Source organism: Aquarana catesbeiana, linkage group LG03 (genome assembly GCF_042186555.1).
Source record: "Aquarana catesbeiana isolate 2022-GZ linkage group LG03, ASM4218655v1, whole genome shotgun sequence".
Classification (NCBI taxonomy): domain Eukaryota; kingdom Metazoa; phylum Chordata; class Amphibia; order Anura; family Ranidae; genus Aquarana; species Aquarana catesbeiana.
Window position 1 is genome coordinate 552211131 of NC_133326.1, and position 26391 is coordinate 552237521.

General features: G+C 42.2%; 1 protein-coding gene across 2 annotated transcripts in view; it reads left to right on the plus strand.

The window, feature by feature from the left end:
• Positions 1-20324, plus strand: part of LOC141132791 (sodium- and chloride-dependent GABA transporter 1-like) — a 54250-nt gene extending 33926 nt beyond the window's left edge. For both annotated transcript variants that reach the window (XM_073621654.1, XM_073621653.1), the window contains exons 12-15: positions 2299-2401; positions 15111-15211; positions 17776-17943; positions 19983-20324. In XM_073621654.1, coding sequence (XP_073477755.1) covers positions 2299-2401; positions 15111-15211; positions 17776-17943; positions 19983-20090 — 480 coding nt within the window. In that variant the 3' untranslated portion in view covers positions 20091-20324. The remainder of the gene's footprint in view (positions 1-2298; positions 2402-15110; positions 15212-17775; positions 17944-19982) is intronic.
• The last annotated feature ends 6067 nt before the right edge of the window (positions 20325-26391 follow it).

Below are 26391 nucleotides of genomic sequence, written 5' to 3' on the forward strand. Positions count from 1 at the left end.
GGGTGCCCCCCTTCCCCAAAGCACCCACCCCCCCATGTTGAGGGCATGCGGCCTGGTACGGTTCAGGAGGGGGGGCGTTCGCTCATCCCCATCCCCTTTCCTGACCGACCGGGCTGCGTGCTCGGATAAGGGTCTGGTATGAATTTTGGGGGGACCCCCACACTGTTTTTTCAGCATAGGGGGTTCCCCTTAAATTCCATACCAGACCTTAGGGTCTGGTATGCTCTGTGACGGGGCTCGAAAGGTGTTAATCTCGTCGATAAAAGCGGCGAGATTGACTTCCTTTTCTAGTCCCGTAGTACCTCATCACGTTCAAAATGAACGAACTTTAGTCCGTGTGTGGGCAAGTCCATTCGTTCGGAAGTCCGCCGTAACTCTGTCAAAAGTCAGTCAGGAAGACTGTCGGACCTATTTTTTCGGAAAGTCCGGTCGTGTGTGCGCGAATCAGTTCGTTTGGAAAGTCAGTCGGAAGTCCGCCGAAAGTCCGTCGGGAAGACCGTCGGACCTAGTCTGCTGGAAAATCCGGTCGTGTGTACAGGGCATTAGGGGAGATTTCAGGTACCATTTGCAGATCACTTACAGACTCCTTGAATCCAAAGGTAAAACAGCTTTCTCTTTTAGCAGATCTTGAATATGCCTCTCACACAGAGGCAGCAGGTAGAATTTCTGGACAAGCCGCTTTCACAGACTTAGCAGCCAGTAGAACTCCTGGATAAGCCTCGCGCACAGACTTAGCAACTAGAAGCTAGTTACCACGGTTTAGATTGTAAAATAAGATTCAGCTTTCAGAACCTTTAAGCCATCCGGCAACACTGTAAGTGTAGTTTAGGTATAGGTGTGTCCTCCAAACGAGTCACCAGGCCCTGCTGAGAGACCAGTCTGCTTCCTGGCTCTCTCTAGCAAGGGTCCTCCCCTTGATCTCCTCAGCTTGACTTGCTTCTTCTTTACACGCAAAACAGCCTAAGGACCACCGCAGGATTAGTAGGCCCCAAACAGGCTTCTGGGCCTACCTGCGGAACTCACAGCAGAACATCCTCAGGCCAGGAGGGCCTGAGGTAAGAGAGAGAGAGCACATGGATACCCCCTTCCCAGAATGCACACCTCTCACTGGGCTGTTCTGGAAAAAGAATAATTATCACATAGCGCAACCTAGTTGCAAGTCTCATACTGGCCTGTGGCATCAGTGACACCTATTGGCAACAGTGAGAAATGCACAGCTCAATTTAAATTAGAGCATAACCAAATAAACTGTACAATCAGATCTGAGCTGTCTAAAGGCCAGCCAAACTAACCAGGGCTACATTTCCATAATGCCATCTTGATTTCTGCAAGTATACCTCGTTATGCATATGAACTTTGTCTGATTCGTGCATTTACCAATAAAGTAGGAACATTTTAAGCGGTATCACACTATGTGTAGTATGCTTTCCATTTGATCATATGAGCCATACTGGATGTGGCGTGATGGTTGGAGAGGCGGGACCAGAGCGTGTCTCCTGAGGATTCCAGTAGGTATCCAGGAGGTCCCAGTGTGCTATCCTGATACACCCAGGAAATTTTCCATGAGAATCTTGTGAGGTGTCCATGTGAGCCTTGGGAACCATTGGAACAATCATAGAGTGTTTGTACAATAATATACACTTTTTTGACCTCCACTAATACTGGGGTCATATCACATGGTAAGCAGTTTGGCTGTCTCTTCTGGTGGTGGTGATTGGATCGGTTTACTGGTGTTTTGGCACAAGAGAGGCTGGATCTATCTTTAATATTTGCACTTGTATATTGACATTTCTTTGGGACTTTTATTATTATTTGCAATTTTTAAGGAATTCACTTATGAAATAGACATGTGGTGTATATTATATAGGGCTAGCATTCACATTTTCAATTTAAGGCTATTTATGTATATAATTGATATCTGAGATGATTTGTTTGCACTTTATTGTTGATGGTTTGTGAACACTATGGATCAGCGTCATATATGTACGTTTTGAGTTGTCTTGAAATATCTGTATGTGGTTAGTTGTGTTGGCATCTTTTCCTTTTTCTTTACACTAATTATTGTGGTGTGCAACACTGATATATGTTTCATTAGCACGAGATGTTATTTTATTTTTTTTAAGTAGAGAACATGTGTTGAGATAAAAGAATAAGCCAAACAGAAAGTTCACTGTTGGTATCAATCTCAACTATGCCATGGAATTAGACTGAGATCTAAGGAAAAGAATGTATAGAAAGCATGAAATGCGTATGTAATGAGAAATTCTGCCCAGTTCATTTACATATATGATTATCCAGGGTGGAATCTACGTGTTCAAGCTTTTTGACTATTACTCAGCCAGCGGGATGTGCCTCCTCTTCCTGGTCTTCTTTGAAACAGTGTCCATATCATGGTGTTATGGTGAGACCTTGTCAACTTTTCTATTAGGAACACAACTGGAGCAAAACTAAAGTGGAACTCTGGGCAAAAACAATAATAGGGTTACCACCCTTCAAGCCAAACGCAAACACTTTAGCAGCACAGGGCCAATTTTTTTTCTCTATAGTATACACTATAGGATTATAAAAGACCTGGGACACTTTTGGGTGCCCCAAGGAGAGAAGTAACTATACACGCTACAGCGAATAGTGGGTGCGGCCAAACTGCTCTTGCTGATCATCGCCCCTCCCCCCCGGTAATGCCGAACCTCCCCCCAGACAGCCACCCGCAGCTTGACAGCAACAGATTTGTGTGTGACTATCTCAGTTACTTGGGGAGTCACAGCCCAGTCTGAATAATGTGTCTGGGTTTCAGGCAGACTGAAACCTGGACACATGATTCAAAACCTAGACTGTCTGGGTGAATCCTGGACAGGTGGCAACCCTACATATATGCTGCAGCCCATCACTAGCTTTTTCGGTGTCCCCCAGTAACACAGTTGTGATCATCTTTTATTTCTGTAGCTTAAACCTTTTTTTTTTTTACAAAAGAAAACAATAAAAACTGTTGCTGTAACTGCTGAAATGCTAAAATGTTAGCTAAAATTGAGGTTTAATTTGTTTTGTGATGTTGTTGGTACATTAAAATAATCGAATAAGTAAGATTACAATCAATAATCCCTTAGTAGCGTGTACCACATCCCTGATATATATTAAACTAAAAAAACAAAAAAAACAACAGGACTTTTGAGGTACAACAATAAAAAATAATTGGCTTTTATTCTATACACAAGATATAAAAAAGTCTCCTTTTAATCTTTTGTATTGAATAAAAACTAACTATTTTTAATAATATCTTAAAAATTGGGTTCATTGTTGTACCTCAAAAGTCCCATTGGGTTGGTTTTTGTTTTAAAACGTCAAAATAATCCTCTGATGCTCTGTGTTAGGAGCTTTCAGATTTAATTTGTTTGTCTTTTACTTAAAGTGGAATTAAGACACAAATACTCACTGTTTTAGAAAATGTATAATTTAAGCCTGTATTCAAATATGCATCTACAATACATTCATATTCATCCTCTATGCTGTAAGTTAAACTGTATGAGCTGATTATATTGTTAATATTACCCTCTACTATATCATTTATCTATATTAGTGATTCCAGGATAGGCCTGAAGTGGGGTCCTAGCTGGAGAAAACTAATAGTTTCACATCATTTTTACTTTGTTTTCTTGTTAAAGGATAAGTTCACCTTTTGACAAAAAATAATAAATGTGCATTTTTTTTGCAGGTAAATAAATGTGCATTTAATATTTTTTTGTTGCAAGAGCCTGTAAAGCATTGTACCAGAGATCTGCAGATGTGTCAGTGTATCTGCTTGCTCGTACCTCGTACAAGCAAGCCGATACACTCTGACTGGAAGAATCAATGAACTACCACAGTACTCACAGCGCTGTGGTAGTTAATTGATAACTACAAGCAGACAGCCTCTAAGGCACTCATTCACAGAACACAGATGGCCTATCTTATTTTGTGAGAGGCCTTTAACCACTTCCTAACCACAGCATAGCCGAAGGACGGCTACAGCGCGCCCCCCTTGTTCCGGGAGGGCGTCCATGGACGTCCACCCGAAACCGCACCTCTCGCGCACCCTTTGAGGTGCACATTCGGCATGCACTGTGATCGCTGTGTCCTTCAGACATAACTGATCACAGTTCGTGGTAAAGGGTCAATGACAGCGGCTCTTTAGCACATGATCAGCTGTGTCCAATCCTGTAAACAGAGTTACTGGTTATCGACTCTCCTCTCCTCTCCTCACATGCTGTCACAGCATGAGGAGAGGAGAGCCGGGAACTGGCAAACCTGACAGGGCACATGTACGTAGATAAACAGGAAACTGATCATCAGTGCCCTGATTATCAGTGCAGTGCCATCAATACAATTAGTGCCCACCAGTGCCTATCAGTGCTGCAGATCAGTGCTGCATATAAGTTCCCATCAGTACTGCCTATCAGTGCTGCTTAATAGTGCTCATCAGTGCCACTTATCATTGGCTATTAGTGCAACCTATCAGTGCCCATTAGTGTCGTCTTTTAGTGCTTATCAGTGTCACCTAACAGTGCCGCATATCAGTGCAGCCTCATCAGTGCTGCCTCATCAGTGCACATAGGCGTGTGCACAGTGTGTGCCAGGTGTGCCTGGGCACACCCTAATCAGTGTGCATTAGCATTATTGCTCTTTTTTTTGGCAGTGGGGATGGGAACAGTTTCCTCTCTTACTGGCACTGCCATAAGAGAAATGCTTACGAACTTCTCTTTCACTGTGCCTGCAGGGAGCTCAATGTGCCTGGACCATATATACTGTACAGTATGTAGACACACACACATGCATGTGTGTTTGAGCTTTGGGGTGCACACCCTAATGCAATAGGCTGCGCACACCTATGTCAGTGCACATCAGTGCCGCCTCATCAATGCCCATCAGTACCGCCTCATCAGTGCCACTGCCCATCAGTGACGCCCTTTCAGTGCCCATCAGTGCAGTTTATTAGTGCCCATCAGTGTAGCCTCATCGGCACACATCAGTGAAGGAGAAAAATTACTTGTTTGCAAAATTTTATAACAGAAACTAAAAAAAAGTTGTTGTTTTTTAAAAATTTTTGTTTGTTTAGCAAAAAAAAAAAAAACCCAGTGGTGATTAAATACCACCAAAAGAAAGCTCTATTTCTCTAACAAAAATGACAAAAACTATCGATAGCACTGAAAGCTGAAAATTGACCTAGTCAAGAAGGGGGTATAAGTGTCCAATAAGCAAGTGATTAAAATGCCAAGACAGTAAAAATACCCCCCCCCCCCCAAATGTGATCCTTTTTGGAAAGTAGACAGTCCAGGGTATTTAGTAAGAGGCATGACAAGTTTTTTTAAGTTATTTTTTTGTCACTATTTTTTGGAAGACGAAGGAATTAAATATAAGTTGTCACCAGTGCAGTACAATGTCAGCATATGATTGGTGTGGTGGTGATCAGAAATACTGACTGGTGACAGTATGTACAAAAAATAATAATTAAATAATTTTTTATTAAATTATTAGAACCTTTTTTCTTTTATTTAACATTTTTTTTACATGCTTTTATCAGTGTCACTGTACTACTCTGGGGGGGGGGGGGTGATCGGGGATCTTATTTACACATAGTGTCACCAGTACAGTACAGCCTCATCATATGACTGGTGTGGCGATGATCAGGGATACTGACTGGTGACATTATGTAAAACATAAGTGTTTAAATCATTTTTTATTCATTTTTTAAATATTTTCTTTCTTTTTTTTACTATTTTTTTTCTTACATACATTAATCAGAGTACTTTAGTGTCACCATAGTGATACTGTACTACTCTGGAAGGGTGATTATGGATCTTGTTTTTATATACACTGTGATTGGTGTTACAGTGATGAAACTGTAACAGCAATCGTTTGAACTGTCATGAATGGTTTCTATTCATGACAGCTTGCTTTCTGTTGATATGCTGTGATTGGCTACAGCTCATCACATGGTACAGGGTTCTGTGACTGGCCCAGGTACCATGTCCCAGCTGCGGGCGAATCACAGCATCACTACAGAAAGCCCAGCTGTTATGAATGAAAATCATTCGTAACCATACGCATACGAGAACCAGTGTTAATTTTGGCAACAAATTTCGATTTAGTTTTAGTCTTAGTCTTAGGACTAAAATGGCATTTTAAAAAGAATAAGATTATTCCCGCGCTATCATATATGGAGGACGGCTAAAACGAGAAAAGCTGCTAGCACCGATTCGGGTACACACCTAACCTTCAGAGTAAAGAGCATAAAAATAAGTGGTGCAGCGCTGATCCACACTAAACAACCATGTGTAAAAGGGTGAATAAAAAATCCCAGTGTCAAATATTAATATCATAAGAAAAAAATCAAAAGAATATGAGTAAAACCAAAATGGGTGACAACAAGTGACAAAATTGCAAATCTAATAAAAATAATATTAATAATAATCAAAATAATAGGTGAATGTAGATCATTGAAGACTCTAAGTAATTTGATACACCTAACAATAAAGCGATAATAGCATCAGGTAGGCATATATAAATAAAGAGGAATGGTATACACTTTGTGCAAATGACGCTCAAGAAAGTGACAATGTGCAATGAATGTGCAATGAACAATGACAATCATATGGGTCTAAACCCCATATCAATAGGTGACAAATGTGCAAAAAACACCCATCCAAGTGGGTAGGGAATAATAAATAATAAATGTCCCAAACATTAAAGTGCAAACAGTGCTATACACAAAAAGTCCTTCATAAACTGAAATATGTGACAGCAACAGTTTAGCATGCGGCCGTTGTAATAAACGTGCTCAGCGTGGGTTACATCACAAGTGTCTTCGTGTGCAAACACACAAGTGGGTAATGGCCCCTTACCTTAGGGTAATAGGGCATGCGCATATGATCAATAAGCCTTTGGGGTGTCCACCTAGGGGCTCCAGCGTGTCCCTCACGGTCCTGGATCCGGGATGTAATCCCTCAGGTGTGGTGCAGGGGGGGAGTATATATGAAAAGCAGGAAGAGTCCCAATAGTGTGATACCGTTTAATCAAATCAGTTTTATTTAAGAAAGAAAATAGGGTACTCACATCACAATTTTAAAAACAGCGCTTTGTATCCGACGAGCAACGAGCTCGTAAGCCTCTGGCAGTCTCTGCAGCCTGTCTCGTCCCTACGCGTGACGTCACACCTCACGTGACTTCATCAGGGGATGCATACAGGCTAAAACCATGTCCTTAAATAGTATAGTATGGGCGGCCATTTTCCCGAAGTCCAGTGTAATATATTACGGTGGCCATTTTCTTGGGGCCGCGCGGTGCAACTAAAGTATATGGTGTGCTGCAATGTGTGCTGTCAGCTGATTTCTAGAGCCAATGGACAGCAGCAATCCAGTGTGAGCGTCTCACACTGTCAGCAGAGGAAGACGGCAGTAAATTTGGCAAACATCAAACCGCTGTAACAGAGGTTTGAAGAGGCAAAAAAATATAAAAGGATATAAAGAAATAACCTAAAAGCAGGCTAAATTTACAGTGAATCTGGTACATTCACCAAACTAGATGGCATATATAAAAAACACGTGCCAGCGCTTCATACAAAACTCTCTATGGGGGACAGGTCAATGATGTAAAAACGAAAAAACAAAAATATATATATAATAATAAGAAGCTAAAAAAAAGGAGGGGGAAGAGAGAAGCGGTACAGACTGGCAGCAGGCTTCAATAATAATTATAAATGGTAATTAAACATAAGTCTAGAAAAAACTAGAAAAAGACATTAAATAACACAGCGTGAATACATACCAGAGACGTAGTACACAGTAGAATAATAATACATTAAAATCAGGTGAGACAAAAATAGAGAAAAAACAGCATATCCTATAAAAACAACTATTGGTCCGGTATTAGAAAATAAGGGTGCAACTCCTGCCAATGTCAGTGGTAAATTTTAGAACAGGTGCCCCAAAAAAAACCCTGGTCCATCACTTGGCGATTTTAAGAAACGCCAGAGTGTATAGTAAAATCTGAGATATACGAGGCAACAAAAAGAGAAATATTAAGAAAATTAAGAATATAGGAAGTAAAAAAATAAAATAAAAATATATACATAGAGAATATAGACCTATATATGTATATATAAAAAATATAAAGATATAGTTATAGGGCGGAAATGAAGACCCTATAAAAGATGTATAAGCAATTAAGATCATGATGTTAATATAGAAAATAAACAAAAAATTAAGAGAACTTGTTCAGCCATAAAGTAGAGGGGATGTGAAGTCTAAAAGCGGAATTTAAAATCTTAAAAGTCACTCAGGAAACAGTTGAGGTCAAACTCAATATTAAGGCCGCGAGGCCAGAAAGTGTCTAGGGTGAAAATCCATTTTGATTCAAGTTTACTTAGGGTTCTCACCTTATGACCACCCCGCCAGTGCCTGGTATATGGAGTAATGCCCCCAAAAGGTGAGATGGGTGGGATCTTTATTATGGCATGTCAGAAAATGTTTGGACACACAGTGTTTGTCATATCCATTAATAATGTTTTTGACATGTTCCTTAATGCGAACTCTCAGGGGTCTTTTTGTCCGGCCTACGTACTGAAGGCCACAACTACATTCAAGTTCGTATACAGCCCCTTCGGTATTACAACAAATAAAGTCTTTAATATCATGGCTCTCTCCTGTACTAGTTGAAGTAAACTGAAACACCTTTTGATTCGGGAGTTTAGTCCTCAAGCACGCATAGCAACGTTTACACGGGAAAAATCCATTCCCAGTGAAAAAAGAAAACATTTTCTTTGGCGGATCCAGAACATTCTTTGCTACTAAGTCTCTGATTGTAGGTGCCCTTTTGTATATAAACTTCGGGTTTTTTGGAAGGATACTTTGTAGTTGGCTATCTCCCAGTAGGATATGCCAATGTTGCTTAATTATCTTTTCAATTTTCCTGTATTGTACGTTGAAATCCAGGATCAGTGGTATTCCTTCAATTGGGTTTTTTTGGATGGTCTTTTATTTGATTAATTCATTCCTATCAAGTTTAGAGACTTCAGCAATCCGGGTTTTAATGAATTGGCAATCATAGCCCTTTGCCATGAACCTCTCGCCCATTTTTTCGGCTTGTTCGAAGTAGGTTTCTATTTTGGTGCAATTTCTTTTTATCCGCATTAGTTGGCCTTTTGGGATGTTAAAAATCCAATTTTTGTGGTGACAACTTTCAATTGGGAGGTAGCTGTCAAAGGAGTTGATAGGAACAGCTACCTCCCAATTGAAAGTTTTATATTTTTTATATATACATATATAGGTCTATATTCTCTATGTATATAATTTTATTTTATTTTTTTACTTTCTATATTCTTAATTTTCTTAATATTTCTCTTTTTGTTGCCTCGTATATATCTCAGATTTTACTATACACTCTGGCGTTTCTTAAAATCGCCAAGTGATGGACCAGGGGTTTTTTTGGGGCACCTGTTCTAAAATTTACCACTGACATTGGCAGGAGTTGCACCTTTATTTGCTAATACCGGACCAATAGTTGTTTTTATAGGATATGCGTGTTTTTCCTCTATTTTTGTCTCACCTGATTTTAATGTATTATTATTCTACTGTGTACTACGTCTCTGGTATGTATTCACGCTGTGTTATTTAATGTCTTTTTCTAGTTTTTTCTAGACTTATGTTTAATTACCATTTATAGTTATTATTGAAGCCTGCTGCCAGTCTGTACCGCTTCTCTCTTCCCCCTCCTTTTTTTAGCTTCCTATTATTATATATATATTTTTGTTTTTTCGTTTTTACATCATTGACCTGTCCCCCATAGAGAGTTTTGTATGAAGCGCTGGCGCGCGTTTTTTATATATGCCATCTAGTTTGGTGAATGTACCAGATTCACTGTAGATTTAGCCCGCTTTTAGGTTATTTCTTTATATCCTTTTATATTTTTTTGCCTCTTCAAACCTCTGTTACAGCGGTTTGATGTTTGCCAAATTTACTGCCGTCTTCCTCTGCTGACAGTGTGAGACGCTCACACTAGATTGCTGCTGTCCATTGGTTCTAGAAATCAGCTGACAGCACACACTGCAACACACCATATACTTTAATTGCACCGCGCGGCCCCAAGAAAATGGCCACCGTAATATATTACACTATACTACGGGAAAATGGCCGCCCATTGCCGCCCATACTATACTATTTAAGGACATGGTTTTAGCCTGTATGCATCCCCTGATGAAGTCACGTGAGGTGTGACGTCACGCGTAGGGACGAGACAGGCTGCAGAGACTGCCAGAGGCTTACGAGCTCATCGCTCGTCGGATACAAAGCGTTGTTTTTAAAATTGTGATGTGAGTACCCTATTTTCTTTCTTAAATAAAACTGATTTAATTACACGGTATCACACTATAGGGACTCTTCCTGCTTTTCATATATACTCCCCCCCTGCACCACACCTGAGGGATTACATCCCGGATCCAGGACCGTGAGGGACACGCTGGAGCCCCTAGGTGGACACCCCAAAGGCTTATTGATCATATGCGCATGCCCTATTACCCTAAGGTAAGGGGCCATTACCCACTTGTGTGTTTGCACACGAAGACACTTGTGATGTTACCCACGCTGAGCACGTTTATTACAACGGCCGCATGCTAAACCGTTGCTGTCACATATTTCAGCTTATGAAGGACTTTTTGTGTGTAGCACTTTAATGTTTGGGACATTTATTATTTATTATTCCCTACCCACTTGGATGGGTGTTTTTTGCACATTTGTCACCTATTGATATGGGGTTTAGACCCATATGATTGTCATTGTTCATTGCACATTCATTGCACATTGTCACTTTCTTGAGTGTCATTTGCACAAAGTGTATACCATTCCTCTTTATTCATATATGCCTACCTGATGCTATTATCGCTTTATTGTTAGGTGTATCAAATTACTTAGAGTCTTCAATGATCTACATTCACCTATTATTTTGATTATTATTAATATTATTTTTATTAGATTTGAAATTTTGTCACTTGTCACCCATTTTGGTTTTACTCATATTCTTTTGATTTTTTTCTTATGATATTAATATTTGACACTGGGATTTTTTATTCACCTTTTTACACATGGTTGTTTAGTGTGGATCAAAATGGCATTTTAGTTTTAGTCCCATTTTAGTCTTCTGCAATTGTTTTAGTTTTAGTCGTATTTAGTCGACTAAATCTCCAGTACATTTTAGTCGACTAAAACTCATTTTAGTCGACTAAAACTCATTTTAGTCGTCTGAAATTGAATGGGTATAATTAAATTGTAATGCATTAGTTAACATTTCTCTACAATTTCCAAACTCATATACTACTGGAGTGAAAAATCTCATCTGTTATTATTTAAGGTATTGAGGTATGAACAGGCACTAAAGACCAGTGTTAATTTTGAAGTAAAATTTCAATTTAGTTTTAGTCTTTTGACTAAAATGCCATTTTAATTTTAGTCCCATTTTAGTCTTTTGACTAAAATGTCATTTTATTTTAATCGTATTTTAGTCATTTAGTCGACTAAAATGTTTTAGTCATTTTAGTCGACGAAATTAACACTGACGAGAACCATAATCTGCTGTGTCATTAGGGGAGTGGTGAACTGCACGCCCAAGGGGGTGCGCCAGTGCGCGTGTGCGAAGCAACGTATATATACGTTGTTGAGCCTGCCCGTGCCACCCATCCACAGTAAAATTACTGTGGTCGGTTCTAAAGTACTTAATAAAAGCAGCCACCCTCCTGGCTGCAGCCCACCTTCTCTTATACTCATCTTTACTCTCCATTCAGCGGCCTTCACTGTTCAGCCCTGTCATGCGTGTGCATCATTCTGCACATGCATGATGTAGCCCAATTCGTTCCTATAGGGAAAGCCATGCTCTACAGAACTTATCGTTATGAATAAAGCTGTGTAGGCTGAAATGCGTCAACTGTATCTACATGCTGTACACTGTGGTTTCCTAAATAAAAAGCAAGATTTTAGAGCAAAAGTGGCTGTGCGGATCATCCTTATGGACTATTACTCTCAGATGGGCGACTGTGGATCAAGCACCTGTGAGCTCTGCTAATGGTGGACTATATGGGTAGTAGCACTGAAATCTTTGTTTGCATTACTCTACAGAACTGCATGATGCCGCCATGAGTATGGCTTCCTATTGGAATGGAAGCTCAAAGTGATCATCTCCAGAACTTTTTTCATTTTCTAGTTTCAGGTGGTGGGGGAAACTTCTGTTGTATTTTTATGTCTTTGAGAGGGAGATTTTTCTTCATTTCCTGTCTCAGTCACACCTGTACAAATAAAAACTTAATACATTTAATAAAAAATTCACAGGTTGCTAAATAGTAAGTAACAAGGGGGATCCTCCTCCAGGAAGATGACCAGTTCCATGTAGGTACTACATTATGAATGCTAGCCTAGTTACAATTATGCATCAACCTTTATTATTGGTCTATGGCAAACCCAAGCAAGTCATCAGAAAAAAGCTGTCCCCCACATTAGTAGGCAATGTAGAGGTACTTTTTATATATATGTGGCCACTGGGAGAAGGGCCCTCTTACATTAGCGGGTAATGGTAGATGGAACCTTTTACATTGGTAGTCAGCAAAGAAGGGCCCTTACATTGAGGGTAAGTGGGAGAATGGCCCCCTTACATTAAGGGACAGTGGGAGAAGGGCCCCCTCACATTAAGGGGGGGTTGTTGGGAGAAGGGCCCCTCTTGCATTGGTGGTCAATTGTAGAAGGGCTCTCTTACGTAGGGGGTCAGTGGGAGAAGACTCGCTTACACTGGGTGTCGGTGAAAGAAGGGCCCCTTTACATTGGTGGTCAATGGGAGAAGGGTCCCTTACATGGGTGGGCCAATGAAAAATATACCAATATATCTGGGGTCAGTGGAGAAGTGCCCCCTTACAATAGAATCAAATCTGAATTATACACATTCTGCTTTGGGCACTTTCTTCATTGCATACCCAGGCAATAAAAACCTGACAGGGGGTCAAACTCTATACCACTCTATCCAAAACTAAATAAAATATTAGGTTTGGTTTTAACACAAGGTGCAACCATAACAATAGATTTCCAGAGCATTATGGGAGAGAAAACAACAGAAGATCTTTGGCTTCAGACTGCTTAGTCATCTGTGACCGTAGTGTCAAATGCATAAATAATTTTAAAGGAAAATAATGATAGAACCAATATATGTTCATTTTTTATAAGGCAATGTTTTTGACTCTCTTATCCACTTCTCCTCATAGCAGGGTGGGTTCATTATAATTCAAACACTGATTTTAATTTTAATTAGATTTTTCAGTAAAGGTCCACTTAAGAGCCCTTTCACACTCACAGCGCGGCCACATTAGCGGTAAAGCGCCGCTAGTTTTAGCGGCGTTTTACAGTCGTTTTAGTGGCACTTTTCGGCCACTAGTGGGGCGCTTTTAACCCCCGCTAGTGGCTGAAGAAAGGGTTAAATGCGCCTGAAAAGCTTTGCTCTTTGCAGGTGCTTCAGCAGCGGTGCCCATTCATTTCAATGGGCAGGGGCGGTGGAGGAGCGGTGTATACACCGCTCCTAAACCGCTTCAAAGATGCTGCTTGAAGGACTTTTTTCTAACACCTGCAAGTGCACCACTGAGTGCTTTCACACTGGGGCTGCAGGGGAGGCATTTTACAGGCGCTATTTTTATCCCTTTAGCGCCTGAAAAACGTCTCCAGTGTGAAAGGGGTCTTAGAGTGCACCTTTATGTGCACTTTAATAAGGCAATGTTTTCGGCTCTCTCTCTTCCACTTCTCCTCACAGCTCAGGGGGTTCATTTTAATTCCATAACTGAATTTAATTTAATTTGATTCATAAGTATAGGTCCACTTTAGAGCAAACCTTTAATCTGGAATAAAACCCTTAATGAAAATGTAATGCATTTTAAAAGTCTTCACAGGTTGCTAAATAATAAGTATTAAAAGTGGGCTCTTTCTCTAGTTAGGTGACCTGTGCCATAATTTAGGCCATGTATTGTCCTATATCATACGTTGAATGGTAAGCCTACTTACATAGTGCCTCAGCCTTTAATTATCAGCCTATGGCAAGCTTTAGGGTCCGTCAGAAAAAAAAACTGCCCCCTACATTAGCAGTCAATGTAGAATTGCTGTTCTATATTAGTGGTCAGTGATAGAAGGGCCCTTTTTACATTGGTGGTCAGTGGGAGAAGGCTCACCCTTCATTAGTGGTCAGTGAGAGAATGGCCTCCTTACTTTGGGGGTCAGTGGGAGAAGAGCCCCCTTACTTTGGGGATCAGTGGGAGAAGGGCCCTCTTACATTGAGAGTCATTGGGAGAAGGGCCCCTTTTACTTTGGTTTTCAATGGTAGAAGGGCCCCCTTACTTTGTGCATCAGTGGGAGAAGGGCCCTCTTACATTGAGAGTCACTGAGAGAATGGCCCCTTTTACTTTGGTGGTCAGTGGAAGAAGAGCCCTTTACACCGAGGGTTAAGTGGGAGAAGTGACCATGTACACTGGCGGTCAGTGGGAGAAGGACCCTCTTATGTTGGTGGTCAGTGGAGAATTGCCTCTTTACATTGGTGGTCAATAGAAGAAGTGACCCCTTACATTTAAGGTCAGTGGGAGAAGAGACCTCTTACATTGGTTGTCAGTGGAAGAAAAGCCCCCTTAGACAGGTGTTCAGTGGATGAATGTTCCCTTTACACTGGGGGTCAATTGAGGAGGACCCCCTTTTATTGGGGGTCAGTAGAGAGGTGCGCTCTTAATTTGAGGGTAGAGAAGTGCACAATTGCATTGGTGGTAAGTGGGAAGAAGGCCCTCATTACAGACAGCTAAAATGATCATTGCTGATTAGTTATGTGAAAGACAAGCATTGAGACTTCATTTGTCCCATGTCACTAAGACTGTTGAATTACTTTGGTGCCAGAATAATGCAGTCACTGTAAGGTGGGATCAAACATCTGAAGAAACTCTGGTTGAGAAAATCTGTTTCAAGGTTTCAGTGCTGGGCTGATGAGGGCTGCAGAACTACAGAAACCTCTAATTCAAGGGTAGAAGAGAAGTGTTATAACTGGTCATGTGACATTCAATCTTGTATCTTTCTCTGTTTCAGGCGTTGACCGCTTCTACCAGGACATCGAAGAAATGATTGGGTACCAACCTTGCTCGTGGTGGAAACTCTGCTGGGCATATTTCACCCCCTTTGTCTGTTTGGTGAGGGCACATTTATCAGTAATCAGTTTTATGTCAAAGAAAACTAAAACCTATTTTCAGTTCTCAAGTTCTAAGGCCTTGTTCACATAGGCTGTTTGTCTGTGTATTTACCCCCCAACTGCCCACCTCCAAAGGAATGTTGTGGCCTCTAAGATGCTGCACATTGTGGTGGTGTAATCTTAAATTTGGCAAGAGGTGCCACCTACCAAACTCACCTATTTAAGTCAATGTGACGCACGCCAAACTCTTAGTTGTGATAGTTCAATATAAGTTCCCTATTCCTAAAAAAAATAAAAAAATAAAAAAAGACACATTTAGGAGGTGGCAGAATCACCTATAGGAGGCCTGCAAACCACTTCTGAAAAGTGATCCACCATGGATTACTTCTTTTAAGGGGGTCAGTAGGGACTGCTGCCAGACTAAAGCTGACTATACACTAATCGAAACTGGGGAGGTTCGGCATGAACTGGCTGAAATCTGATCAGTGTGGGGCTGTCCATTCTCAGAAGAAGTTGATCATTTGATAGGCTGGGGGCTGGGATTGCGGCGTTGGATTCCTCTATCAACCGCGATTCTGTCCGTTTTTTTTTTGTGTAGCCCAGCTTTAGGGTTTGCATTATCAAGATTGTTAGGCATCCAAAGAACAGAAGCCACAGACAAGCAAACCAATGGCATCCAGTGGTATTGAGTGCACTTACAAAGAACTACAGTGGCAGCTGTTGATGACATGGCTTGGTTTATATATAAGGCCATGTAATCACTATGGCAATGTTGACATGGTGATCACAGGGCTCATATACTGACCTTGGCTCTTCCCGTTGGCCTGGCTTGCCTGCCTCCTGCCCTGACTTTCAGCCTGTTTATTGGATCTGATCAATCTTTGCAGCACCGTTCCAGTCTTCACCAGTACTACCTGTACGCCTCTGTGCGTTTCTGCCAGCTAGTCCTAACACAGTAGAACAGCATGAACCGGGGGGTCATGACCAACCTTTTGTCAATGGGTCCCTGATAAAACACAGGCTGGCACTTAGACTCTGCCCCACAGGACATCCAACACCACCTATTCACATGTGAGCTCACTTCCTTCAGTCCCATGATAATTATTATTCGAAGGATGCTCAAAGGGCTCCAGCATCAATTTTGTATATACTGGAAGACCTGGAATATTTAGCTGTTTAAGGGTATCCTGTGACCCTATCCCTCTCTCTAGAGTTTATTGAGCAAATGAAAAAAGACTAAAGTGACTACTGCCAACTGTTTGTTTTACCCCATAATAAGCCAAGGATCCAAACTGAAATGCAAAAATGCTAGCCCTCTACACTTCTTTGGGGGTCATTCTACACTGCCCAGAGGTGAAGAGTCATCTGCCAGGAGCAGTGTGACCACACACAAATGGGGGGTATCAGAATGGCAGGATCTAAGGAGTCACCTGGTCTTTACCAGAGCCACTGGAGGTGATGATGTTGCACTGCACTAGGGGGAGGATGCAGGGAACAAGGGTGTAGCACAAGAGAGCGGGGAAAGCTGGGTAATATCACAGAGAGAGATGGACACAGCAAGCAGGAAGAAGGGGCAAAGCAAAATGACAAGAAACAAAAATGGTTGTGTAGAGCACCCACAACAACATGAAGGGATACATAGACAGAAACTGAAGGAAACATAAGAGCATAGCAAGAGGGAAAGCACTGAGAACAATAAGACCGAGCAAACACATAGAATACAAGAGTACTGAAGGAACAGCAAATGCTGGAGAAACAGGGAGGTCCAGCTTCAGCACGGAGACACGTTGCTCGAACACTTACCCACAGGGGCAAATGCTTAATAATACTTAAGTTCAGGGAGGATTGGCAGGAACCCGAGCAGCTAGGGCAGGGGGTTAAAATCCGGTGCCGGATTATTGTACACAAAACCGTGACAGTGTGACCAGCCTTAGAGTCATGAGTGAGACAGAGACACTGGGTTGATTTACTAAAACCGGACAGTGCAAAATCTGGTGCAGCTCTGCATAGAAACCAATCAGCTTACAGTTTTTTTGTTAAAGCTTAATCGAACAAGCTGACGTTACAAGCTGATTGGCTACCATGCACAGCTGCACCAGATTTTGCACTCCCCAGTTTTAGTAAATTATTCCCACTATTTGCTAAGTTGGAAGATATCTCACTAGGAGAGGGGTCTGAACCCTACCTTCTTACAGGTATAGGTAACAGCACTGAGAAGCATGTCATAGCCACCAGATTCAAATCTTGGAATGTGATTGAGGAAATTGGACAGCACATGGTTCAGGAAGTACACTCTCAGTGACCATGTGAGGTGCCCCTAGAATTGTGGCTGCGGTATATTTCTGAAAACCCTCATCAAAATAAATTGCCTGATTTTTGCACAGCTGAAGTGTTTGTTGGATAGCATTGACAATTTACTGGTTGGCTACATATATTGTCTAGAGTTGCTCTTTAATCATGTTTTATCTTTAACAATGTATTTACCAAAATATTTAGAACTTCTTTAAAACTGAATGATTTTTTTAAATTTACATACCTATTCTTGTGTATTCTATTACTACATAGGGCGTCTTCATTTTCAGCGCTGTTGAGATGACGCCCCTCACCCTGGGGCGGTACGTGTACCCTACATGGGGACAGGGCATTGGCTGGCTCATGGCTCTGTCGTCTATGGTGCTGATACCCAGTTATATGCTGTACCTGTTTCTCACCTCTTCTGGCACTTTCAGTCAGGTAAAGATGGACACTGATATTTTCATTCCCTTTCTGAACAGCAGCACCATTTCGATTACAATTTCCTGTCTCACTGTAAGCATAAAATGTCTTACCTGGAAATCCTGCCAGTAACAGCACTTCTTATTGCAGCCTGGCAGCACTAAGCAACAGCTTCATAATTGGCAGCAGGATTGGCAGATTACCATGTGCACTCCTTCATTTGCCCATTGGGCTGCCTATCAGTTACAAAAAATATTTAATTTTGCAATCTTTCCCCAAAAATTTTGGCAACATTGCTAATCCCAACTTCACTGCAATGATGTTTTATTATACTTGTGTGGTGGTAGTAACCAATATTGGGTCTATGGGTTGACTAGACAATTTTGTAGAAATATAGAAGATTAATGCCAGCCTTGTCTGTCTATTGTTTATTACTCTGCTCATAATAAACCTACCCATTAGCATCTGTACCCTAATCCTTTGCACTAATTTTTCACCTAAACAATACAGTATTCTAATAATAAGCAATCAGGGTGATTGAAAATAAACACTTTAGCATTTCTCTGGTACACACTAGTAGGTTTTTTCATTCAACCCAGCAGGGTTGTACAGCGCTAGTACAGCGTTCTCCTCTGCTATTCTATTGTGTTTTGACAGGGGTTGGCCATTGGCTGAGAGTGCTGATTGGGAGCCGATCGACGGACCTTTTTCGGTCATGCCCCTTCCCAACTGCAGTACACACGGCCAAATGTCGGTCGGTTTCTATTGAACTGGCCAATGCCACTCGACATTCGAACCATGTGTACTAAGCTTAAGACATGACAAGCTTACAAATCATCACAACATTCAACATTCTGCCATTCCCCTGCATTAACGTTTGCCAAAAAACAATATAGTGCTAATAACATATATGTCACTGTAGAGTGCTTAGATGCTGTGTAGTATTTTGTGATTCCATGGAGGATGAAGCGTAGGAGTGCCAAACAAGAGGTCAAGAATTCAAATTTCTGTGCTTTAATTTGCTTCAATATTCCAAGAATAAACATTCCAATGTGTTTTGGGGGACTTACAATACCCCCTTTTTTAGGGCACACCAACCACAGAACTGTATTCAAGGCAGAATGTTTGACAGCTGGTTTTGTTGACCATAATCGGCTGTTTCTATCCCAAAATTCGACAGGCTACCAGATTTCTAAGCCCTGAATAGAGGGGCAATTTAAAGTGGGAGTCCGGCGAACAGTCTTTTTTTTTTTTTTAGGTCATTGAGACACTTTGCTAATCCCAAAATAATACTCACAGTTTGGGTGTAATATTTCTGCCTCTGTCTGTTTTCGTACTGAAGAATAACTTTAAAAATGTGATGCTGGCTGTTTCCATCTTGCTTGTGGGCATTTGAAGCCCACAAGCATTGATTTCCTGGATGCGGTGAATGCTGTTCATTCACAGCTTGTTCACGCACATGATCATTGTTCCCGCAGTGAATCTTGGGAAGCCTGACACTAAGCTCCCAGTAGACAGTGAGGCGCCGGGGAAAGGCAATAAATACTCCCATGGGAGGAGAGACAGGAAGTGCCACAATAAAGTACAATATAAAGGTAATTAAGCGATAAAAAAAATTTTCGTGCGGCATTTGAACATCTATGCAATTAACTGAAGGGGGTAAGATTAAGTTAAAAATTTGAGTGGAACCCTCCTTTAAGACTCCCAAAACATACTGGATTATTTTCTTCCTTGGAATATTTGAGCAAATAAAAGAACAAATAAACATCTTCTTGACTTTCTGTGTTTGGCAACCCTACAACTCATCCTCGTCAGTTTCACAGAGATCTTCCTAGCTAAAGGTCATTTTGGCTTTGTGAGTAGCCTAAATTGAAAAGTAGGAACTCCCAAAAGTCAATCAACTAGGAACATAATCTATACAGCCAGTAATATATAGAGTGTAGCATTTTGTCAGATCAAGCCTGATATTGTGTTGTTTCACTGCTGATGAGAAGCCCACAAATTGTATGCCTGTTACCAGTAAGATCTCCGGAAACTCATGTTTCTCTGTCCCCCAGCGCCTTCGCGAAATGACGCAGCCACAGATGGAGCGGGTGATGCAGAAAATCGGTCTGCGTCCAAGGATCAGCCTGGATGGGACCTCCAGAGACACCCCAGCAGTGTGATTTTCGGACCCTCATCGTAGAATGCACCCTTCACATATGCTTCCTCTTGGATTCCACATTCACCAACTTTCCGTTAGTTTTTAGGACCCGGAAGGAGGATCACTTGCTAGTCGCAGTGACAGATAAAATCCTCAGTCTTAAGATATGACCTACCTGAGTGCCTTACAGCATCACCCTCTGATCAAAACATTTTATAATTCTGTAATTTACTGTAAACACTAAATAAAATTATGACACAGGTTCTGTACTTAGTTTTTTTTACTGAGTTAAAGTGTATGTCTGGGGGGAAAAAAACTGCTCAGTACATGTCTGCAATACATGCTCATTTCCTCATGACTATGGTATTAACCATGGCTTGTTACCTGCTATGCCAATAAAACCACCCCCTTTCCTCTAATGACCACACCACACATAACTGGGGTAAATTGGCTGTAACAGCCGTTTTATTAACCAAATACAGTGGAACCTCGGATTACGAGCATAACCTGTTCCAGGAGTATGCTCGTAATCCAATGTACTCGCATATCAAAGCGAGTTTTCCCATTGAAGTCAATGGAATCGAAAATAATTTGCTCCGCATTGACTTCAATAGGATGTAATACCGCATGCGGCCAGAGGCGGGGAGCGCCGGAGAGCCTCGGAAACGGCCGAAAAGGACCGAGGGACACTTCGGCTGACCTCGGCAAACCTCGGAAAGACTCCGTTCATGAGCCTTTCCAAGGTTTGCCGAGGTCAGCCAAACTGTCCTCGGGCCTTTCTGTGCATTTCCGAACGGCACTGATCGGCGACTTTCAGCTCTGCTCGGCTCCGGCGCCCCCCACCTCAGGCCAAAAGTGGTACTGCACACCACTTTTGGCCTGAATCCTGCTCATTTTGCGAGACAACACTCGCAAACCGAGTTAGGATTTTTAGAAATACAGTGCTCAGTTTGCTAAATGCTCGTTAACCGCGTTACTCGCAAACTGAGGTTCCACTGTATATAAATAACCAATAATTAACATATCAATAACCTTTTAAACGTAACCTACAGTTTATTAACGATAATGGAGCCCAAGGTCCCAATAGGCATAAACCAGAACTGTACCTGCTAGTCACTTCCAAGGCCTCCAGTCACGAACCCCCAACTCGGAGACAACTAGCAGGTACCCGTACCAACAGGGAGCCGTTGTTCTGCCGAGAAAGGTCCCCCATCGGATAGTGTCCGCCCTATATTGCGCAGGCGCTGCGCTTGCGCAGTACGGAGGACAAAGGAGACGCCAAAAGGGGGAGGATTTCTCAAAGGAGCGGATGTAATATTGAGAAGCGTGTAAACTACACGTCTTTGCAGTTTTACAATGATGGGCAGAGCTGGTAAGGGCGGGTAGTTCAATGTTGATGGGCATCGTATGAGCTCTGGCCATCTTCTGTATGCCTCCGCCCCTACACCTGCCCCTTGCAGAGTTGCACGAGCATCGGGAGCGTGTGGCACAATGTAGTGTTAATTGCGCATGCGCTGTGTACAGCTCATGAATAGCTGCTCATGTTCGTAGACTTTCGGCGTCTCCTTTGTCCTCCGTACTGCACAAGCGCTGCGCCGCTTCATCATTGGCTGAAGCAGAGGACAAATCAGCAGCTCGGAACGGAGGATCCACAAAGGGCAGAATACAGCCCCCAGCTTGCTGACACATGAGAAGAGGAGAGGAAGTGATCCAAGGAAGGGAGGAGAGACCATGAGGCTGCTGGGGAGCAAGGAGAAAGAGGACCATGAGACCAGAAAGCAGGGGAAGGAGCACTTCCCCTTTCCTGCTGGGTGAGACATCGGTGTGTCTGAGCAAGGTGGTGACACTTCCTAGCAGCCAGCTCCACAGTTGGACACAGGTCAGCTATAATAGACATCGCTGTGTCACTGAGTTATTGGGTTGCCAGTCAGGCATCCAGTATCAGCGGACCCTTCAATAGCCTGTTTGAGGATATCAAGCTACCTTTGGGTGTCGATGGGATTGGTGAGTGGGCGGAAGCTCACCTTGTGCACACACATGTAGCACCCTAGAGTTTAGTCAGAGAGCTCCTCACAAATCTACTTGCCAAGAGTAGTTATTTTGATCGATTGATAGGGATCTATTGATTTCTCCCTAAGCTTGGCTTTGTTGCACTTTTCTCTTCTACCACTAGGTGATCGGTTACTTGGTAGTACTAGTACTAGGTAACCCAAGGTCAGGTTATGGGTATGTGGGTGTCCCAGCCAATGGGCAGGGGTTTTCTTGAATCCCTTGGCCTGCTGGAAGAACCTATATATTCGGGTGAGGTCAGGTTATCTGTGTTCTGTGCCACCCGGATTGCCGTCTGGGTGGACGTGTGTCGTCTGTCCCGGGGCTGCTAGGCCGGAGATTGGGGCTATCTCAGGGGCATCTGGCTACCAGGCTGTGTGAGGGGCTATCCAGAAGTAAGAGGGCAGCACAGGGTTAGGACTGCGGCTTGCAGTCCAAACAAAAGTGATGGTTCTGCCGGCCGGAGAACCTGTCAGTGGTCGGAGGTAGAAGGGAAGCTGTCGCCACGAAGGGACCATATTCTCACTGAAGGGCACGGTGGAGAATCTGGAAACTTCAGGTAGTGTTAAAGTCAGGGACCCAACCAGCAGAGGAGACGCTTGCAGAGCAGCCTTGTGTGTCAAGCCAGGGACTGAGACGGTTAGTAGGGGTGAAGCTTGAGGAGTATCTGGAGTGCCAAGCTAGGGACCCAGCAGAGAAGTGGGGGTGACGCTTGAGGGGATACCACTGCAAACCTTGGAGGAGCTCAAGGGAATCATAGTCAGTGAATCAGTGGGTCTAGTGAGAGACCAGGAGCTCAGTATTGAAGAACTACAAGGAGCAGCTGTAGTGGAGCTAAAAGAACTAATACATTTGTGTTAGGAACTGTTAAAGGACTGTTACCATAGGAGGCAGCAATCCTGCACGTACAGATGTGGTTTTATGCTGGGGCCTTTCCCTGCAGGGCTGTTCTCCTACTGAAGTCTCTGAGTCTGCCAATTGAGTTTGCAACTATCTAAGGGTGTCCTGGCCCTAACCCTCTTTCCCCAAAAATATATAAAAAGGACTGTCAAAAGAAATAAAACCTCTTTTACATCCAAGAAGTGTCTGGCACCCAATGACTTTCACCATCTTTACACAAACTATGCCTCACAACCCACCGCCTATTGAAGGATGTCAGCTATCTTTGGCCTTGGAGGTTCTCATTAGACCAAAAGAGGTGTTGCTACACACAAAAGGGACACTGCATGCAGACATCTTTATCCCACCTCCACACATGAGAGTGTTCAGAGGAAAACACTTTACATAAGTTATCCCTTGTTGCTGGGCATCATTGCACAGAAATTCCATCAGACCCTTGTTGAGCTAACTGAAGATGCTGGATATCTGCACTTTCAGGATTTCTTCACTTCTTTCTCCCACAACTCAAGGGACTCAATGGAGTGTAAAATATTAGCACACATTACAGTGCCTTGAAAAAGTAATCATACCCCTTGAAAATGTCCACATTTTGTCATGTTACAACCAAAAACGTAAATGTATTTTATTGGGATTTGAAGTGATAGACCAACACCAAGTGGCAGATATTCGTGAAGTGGAAGAAAAATGATAAATGGATTTCAAACTTCTTTCTACAAATAAATATGTTAAAAGTGTGGCGTGCATTTGTATTCAGCCCCCTTGACTCTGATAACTAAATCTAAAACTAAAATCTAGTGGAACCAATTGCCTTCAGAAGTCACCTAATTAGTAAATAGAGTCCACCTGTGTGTAATGTAATCTCATTATAAATACTGTTCTGTGGAGCCCTCAGAGGTTTGTTAGAGAACCTTAGTGAACAAACAGCATCAGGAGGACCATGGAACACACCAGACAGGTCAGGAATAAAGCTGTGGAGAAGTTTAAAGCAGTGTTAGGTTATAAAAAAAATATCTTAAGCTTTGAACATCTCACGGACCACTGTTCAATCCATCATCTAAAAATGGAAAGAGTATGGCACAACTGCAAACCTACCAAGACATGGCCGTCCACCTAAACTGACAGGCCAGGCAAGGAGAGCATTAATTAGAGAAGCAGCCAAGAGGCCCATGATTACTCTGGAGGAGCTGCAGAGATCCACAGCTCAGGTGGGAGAATCTGTCCACAGGACAACTATTAGTCATGCATTCCACAAATCTGGCCTTTATGGAAGAGTGGCAAGAAGAAAGCCATTGTTGAGGGAGAGCCATAAGAAGTGCTATTTGTAGTTTGCAAGAAGCCATGTGGGGGGGCACAGCAAACATGTGGAAGAAGGTGCTCTGGTCAGATGAGACCAAAATTGAACACTTTGGCCTAAAAGCAAAACGCTATGTGTTGCAGAAAACTAACACTGCACATCACCCTGAACACACCATCCCCACTGTGAAACATGGCAGTATCATGTTGTGGGAATGCTTTTCTTCAGCAGGGACAGGGAAGCTGGTCAGAGTTGATGAGAAGATGTATGGAGCCAAATACAGGGCAATCTTAGAAGAAAACCTGTTAGAGTCTGCAAAAAATGTAAGACTGGGGTGGAGGTTCACCTTCCAGCAGGACAATGACCCTAAACTTACAGCCAAAGCTACAATGGAATGGTTTAGATCAGGGGTCTACAAACATTCTAAGCAAAGGGCCAGTTTACTGTCCTTTAGGCTTTAGGGGGGCATACTGTGGTCAGTGGGAGTACAAAATTCCCTGGCATCATTGGTTCATTGGTTTTAATAGTAGAAAAAGTGCCCCATTGGTGATATCAATAAAAAGAACAGTGCACCATTAATGGTGTCAGTAGGGGGAATAGTGCTCCATCATTGGTGTCAATTGGTGAAATAGTGTCCCAAGGGCCAGATAAAGGCAAGCAAAGGGCCGCAGTTTGGGGACCACTGGTTTAGATCAAAGCATTTTCATGTGATAGAATGGCCCGGTCAAAGTTCAGACCTAAATCCAATTGAGAATCTGTGGCAAGACTTGAAAATTGCTGTTCACAGACGCTCTCCATACAATCTGACAGAGCTTATGCTATTTTGCAAAGAAGAATGGGCAAACATTTCACTCTCTAGATGTGCAAAGCTGGTAGAGACATACCCAAAAAGACTTCCAGCTGTAATTGCAGCGAAAGATGGTTCTACAACCACCTAAATACAAATGCACATCATACTTTTCAGATATTTTATTTGTAAAAAATTTTGAAAAACATTTATCATTTTCCATCCACTTCATAATTATGTGCCACTTTGTGTTGGTCTATCACATAAAATGCCCCCAAAAAATCAATTTATGTTTTTGGTTGTAACATTACAAAATGTGGAAAATTTCAAGGGGCATGAATACTTTTTTAAGGCACTGTAAGCGGGGACTCTTACCTAGAAGTTTAAAGTTGCATTCTCTGCATATTGTTGTCTATTACACTGTGCTGTTTATGTTCTGGATTTGTGGTCTCTGGATTTTAAGGGAGTAGATTGAGAAAAAGGAAGTCATTCTTTCCCCCTTTCATGCCTGAGGCATAAAAGGCGGAAAGAATTAGGTCATAGGTTCTCCAAGGGCCTACCGGTGATTACTGTTTAATTCAATTGTGATTCTTTGCATTGCATGCCTTTTGTGTTATTTACCAAGGATACAATTTTTAACATGGGAAACACCCATTTAAGTCATTATTGTTTTACCTAATCCAAAGAGTGTATAAGTACACAGTACATAAAGAGCTCCTAGGAGAAGTGCAAAGTTCCTTGGTCCATTGAAACTTTCATCTGTATCTGTAGACCATCAACAGGGTAGAGGAATGGATGAGGCAACTGTACATATGGCGCTCCTAGGAAAAGTGCAAAGTCCCTTGGTCCATTGAAACTTTAATCTGTATCTGTAGACCATCAACAGGGTAGAGGAATGGATGAGGCAACTGGATGGATGGATGAATGGATGGCTAAACAGGAGAAGTAACAGAGAGTGGAACCTCTGCAGCTCCCACAGAAGATCTGGGTAGGATCACCTCAATGTAGAAGAAAACAAACAGCAGGGCGCTGAGGTCAGTATCAAATAAAAAACACTTTTTTTTAAAATAAGCAGCACACTTACATTAAAGTTAGCATAAAACAGCATGGATAGGGAACAACTGAGACCAAGCAACTGTAATTGGTGTGAGGCTGTAGGCATCACTGAGCAAACAGAGACTGAGGATGACAGGGAGCCAGCCAGCTCAAAGTATGGATATTAGCGGGGGCATTCTTGACTACACATGAGGATGACAGCTTTCAAAATGCCTGGTGGATGTCCGGAGAGAGGGT